Source organism: Otolemur garnettii, unplaced genomic scaffold (assembly GCF_000181295.1).
Source record: "Otolemur garnettii isolate 467f Iridium unplaced genomic scaffold, OtoGar3 scaffold00180, whole genome shotgun sequence".
NCBI classification, from domain to species: domain Eukaryota; kingdom Metazoa; phylum Chordata; class Mammalia; order Primates; family Galagidae; genus Otolemur; species Otolemur garnettii.
This window is the reverse complement of record NW_003852575.1, coordinates 1205192-1209511: the sequence shown is the minus strand read 5'-3', so window position 1 is coordinate 1209511 and position 4320 is coordinate 1205192. Positions and strand designations below refer to the sequence as shown.

General features: G+C 47.4%; 1 protein-coding gene across 3 annotated transcripts in view; it reads right to left on the bottom strand.

The window, feature by feature from the left end:
* ERG (ERG, ETS transcription factor) overlaps window positions 1-4320 on the bottom strand; it is a 189187-nt gene that overhangs the window by 37739 nt on the left and 147128 nt on the right. For all 3 annotated transcript variants that reach the window (XM_012811949.2, XM_023519590.1, XM_023519591.1), the window contains one exon: window positions 582-733. In XM_012811949.2, coding sequence (XP_012667403.1) covers window positions 582-733 — 152 coding nt within the window. The remainder of the gene's footprint in view (window positions 1-581; window positions 734-4320) is intronic.

The following is a 4320-nucleotide window of genomic DNA, read 5'->3' as shown; positions in this document are numbered from 1 at the left end:
CCTGGAGACCAAGCTCAGGTGTGCACACAGCACAAGGGGAGTCTGCATGGAGACCAAGCTCAGGTGAGGACACAGCACGAGGGAGTCTGCCTGGACACAGAGCTCAGGTGTGCACACAGCACAAGGGGAGTCTGCCTGGACACTGAGCTCAGGTGTGCACACAGCACAAGGGAGTCTGCCTGGACACTGAGCTCAGGTGTGCACACAGCACAAGGGGAGTCTGCCTGGACAGTCTCTCTCTCTCTATTTTCTCTTTCTCCCTCCACATACATGTGTATGTATATTTTTTTCTTACTTGGCAAAATAAAGAGTTGGGAGCCATATAAACATACTGCTTTCTCACATGTTCTTAAAACCTAGCACACTCATGTCCGTGGGTGTATATGCGTATTTATCCTCATTTTTCACTTTACTGGAGATCAGCAGACATGTCACCGTATGTGGACAAACCTCTGCTGGCTCCACATACAGTCATGCTCTAGACAGCCAAGGTGTGACCAAGGCCATGTGGGAGGAGCAGATTCAGGGATGCTAAGCCCCGCCTCTAAGAGGGTGTGGTCTGCTAACTGAGCACCTCTGACCTGCTGGAACGATGACTCTGCGCTCGTTGGTGGTCATGTTTGGGGGTGGCATGTGCTTCTCTTCCATGTAGCTGCCGTAGTTCATCCCCACAGTGTCTGGGCTGCCCACCATCTTCCCGCCTTTGGCCACGCCGCATTCGTCGGGGGAGTTCCTGGAGGAGGAGACAAATTCCCCATTATTCAGCAAGCCCAGAGCATATCTGAGGGGTATTCTCATGACACAGAGAGAACTGAGGAGGGCAGCAGGGAAGAGACTGAGGAAGAAAGGAGAGAGAGAAGCACAGAAGGGTCTGAATGCTTCGTCTGCCCTAAACACATAGTCGAACCTCCTAACTCAGGAGGTGGGGCCCCTGGGGGGTGATTAGGGTTAGATGAGGTCATGAGGGTGGGGCCCCCCAGCGTGGGATTAGTGCCCTTAGAAGAAGAGGTGGGCAGCAAAGCACATTCTATACCCTGTCAGATAAGAAGGTGTCTGAGTCATCTGTAGCCCAAGGATGGAGGCGTCACTACTGACCTTAAGGACACACTGATCTTAGCCCTCCAGTCTCCAGAAATTTCTGTTCTTTGGTGTTTTAGGGCAGCCTGCCCAGACTAAGATAGTGCCAATGCTGGGTGGAATCACAGACACACACACAAGGGCAGAAAAGCTGCCAGCTGGCTCCTGTTTCTTAATCCAGCTACTCTGAAACTGTCCTGTGACAACTGATGGGGAACATGACAGCCGTGTGACAGAGAACAGGCCAAGTGGACAGAGCCTGAGAGGAGACATGAGGGACATTCCTTCCCAGAACGGCAGAACAAAATCCTTTTGTAGAACTGCAAAATCCTGCAGCCCATCTTCAGACATGGTACAGAGACTCAGTGCTCTAGGCTGAGGTGCGGGTTGCAGGTGCAGAAGGGACTGGCACTGGGGGAGGCAGTGCTGGAGTGGGCCCCTGGGAAAGAGTTGTGGAAGGAACTGTACAGACCCAGAAAGATGACGAGGTTAAAGAACTTTCTAGAAAAAAAAAAGGGAAAATACTTCCCAAAAGTAAGATTTGCAAGCTACAGGACATAGGGAAAGCCAAATAGAAAATCCAGCTTGAACAGAATACAGATGTCAACACCTTCTTAGGGGTGTGTTGACCCAGGGTGGTGGTGTGGAGGGGCTCACTATTTAGGTTATGTTGTGTAAGGTAGATTTCTGAAAACACTTCTTAACCTCTATCCAATGTATATATATATATATATATTATTTTTTTTTTCATTTTTTAGGAATCTGGGAACCTTCACTCTCTCTGTCTCAATGTTTAGGGTTATGGGTTTCCTGGTCTGTCTCTGCTTCTTCTTAGTTGGATTGGAGAATTATAGGCTTGACATGGACCTGACCTTCAAGTCTGAGAAGGTCAAACACTCAGAGGCAGGCGGGTACTCTCTGGCTGGGACTGGGTCGAAATGGGATAGAGAAGGCCATAACAGAGATGTGGGAAGGACCGACTGAGGCCTAGCACTCTGGGAAGAACTGGCCAGCATCTGGGAACATTGAGATACAGGTTTGTTCTCAGCATCACTTGCAAACGTGTCTGGAGCCAACAGAGTCTGCCCAGTGTTGACAATGATGAAGGAGCAGTCACCTCTGTGGATGCAGTGACGGTGGGGTGGCACAGGACTCAGGCCATGCCGTGGGCCTGGGAATGCATGGCCCTGCCCAGTGGCATCTTCACAGCTGTACTAACATGAAGGAAACTTTAAAATAATAACAGTCTGAGTTCCCATGGAGTAGACCCTGAATATTTCCACCACTGCCCACACATGCATTATTTCCTCCTGATGCTATTTTTCCTGGCTTCAAACATTTATCTCTGAAAGACCCATCCTAATATCAAAACACAGAACGTCTTTGCTTGAGACTTAGTTTCCTGTGCCTTTGGAAAATTCCATCAGTTGAGCAGAGTGTGTATGTTTTGGCATATTCGTGTCAAGGAGAGAAGTTACCAGGGAAGAGAAGTTACAGGGACCTTGCTCTTTAGTAAAGAGGCTCTGGGTGGTGCCCAGAGTAACACCTCTAAAGTCCAGGATAATCTTTGTTCAGATTCAGTCACACACTCATCCATTTAGACAGCTTTTATTGTGTGCCTGTTGTATACTGGAAATCGTCAATTCTTTCCTCCCAGCCATGCAGTTAACCATGTGAGAAACCAAAGATCAAAGAGGTGCATAGAATTAGAGAAACAAGGACCACTGGGGACCATGGACCCTGCAGACCGACACCTTTATCATTTTATTTTACTTGTTCATAGTTCAGTTCCCATATCTGGGGATAAGAACTCTAGGCATGGATCTCAGGAGTTTTCCCATGGCATGAAATGAGCTATGAAAATGCATTCTGTGAGAGCTTTCAAAAAATATGTGTAAATATTTAAAATAGGGGCATTGTTTAGTAAAGCTACTTTGTTTTCATTTTATAACTGCAAAACACAATTGATCTCATTGAGTTTTCCTATCTCAGCTTTTCACTATAAGAAACAACAATTATGAGCCCTCCAGAACTTGTGCCTTTAAGACAATGAAAAAAAGTAGTTCCCGCCCCCCACCCCCCACCGCCAGTTGTATTTCGCTTTAGCTTCAGAAAGGGTACACTGGAGCCATGACTTTGGTCATTTCAGATGTTTTTTTAATAAACTGAAAGGAACTGTAGTCCTACAGAAGGGAAATGGTCAGTGCACGGGGCCATCAACATGCCAAACCCAAAGCAGGCAGTCAGCAAACATCGGCTAAATGGGCCCCCACTGTCCTGGTCTCACCGTTCAGTCATTTCTCCTTGTTAATTTTTGGAAATTTTGACAGCAAAAGAGTAGTGTTCACACTTGTAGACCCTGTTCTGAGACTGTCACAGTCATCAGTCCTCACCACATCCCGTGAGGGGCCACAGGTGCACAGGAGATCAGGGTGCAGAGCAGGAGGAGGGAGAAGGAAGACTTAACTCCACCATCCACCTCTGCTTCTGGCCCCTGCCTCCAACAAGCAGAGGCAAGTCACCTTCCTTTAAAAGGTCAAAGAGATCTTTGTTTCAGGAAGGCATCAATGACTCCTTTACCCACAGGTTACTCAGGCTTGAGCGTGCACTGTGCCACTCATCCCGTCAGCTGTCCCAGCCCTGGGACCATTCACTCCCTATATCACAAGTGTTCAGCACAACTGGGACATATATGCAAGATGTAAATGAAGAGGGGTGATTCTTGGAGAAGAAAAGAATTGGCCAGAGGCATCTGTTTGGACAACACTTTAGTAAAGAAAAGGAAATCTTATGAAAAGTGTTCACTCAAAAGTCTTATGATACATACAGATTCAGCTCTTCGCCCAAGTGATGTAAGAAAAAGTCCACACTGCAGCAATTTGCCCCTTACATACTATGTGGCAGTGACGTGGCCACAGTGCATTCTGAGGCTTACATATCCCCAGGGAGAAGATCATGACAAAAGCTTGATATTCTACCTGCTCTAAGCACTTCCCAGGGCAAGAGACCACATGTTCTCCATCCTAACACAACAAAGATTTGGACTGAATCTTCAATACAATGAATGTATTGGTTTTAGTGAGTGCATAGCAAAGAGCATCCCTCCAGACAATGACCCTCCCACTAGAGCATCCCTCCAGATGCTCATCATCCCACTAGAGCATCCTTCTAGACACTAAGCATTACTCTAGAGCGTTCCTCTAGATGCTGAGCATCCCACTAGAGCATCCCTCCAGACGCTCA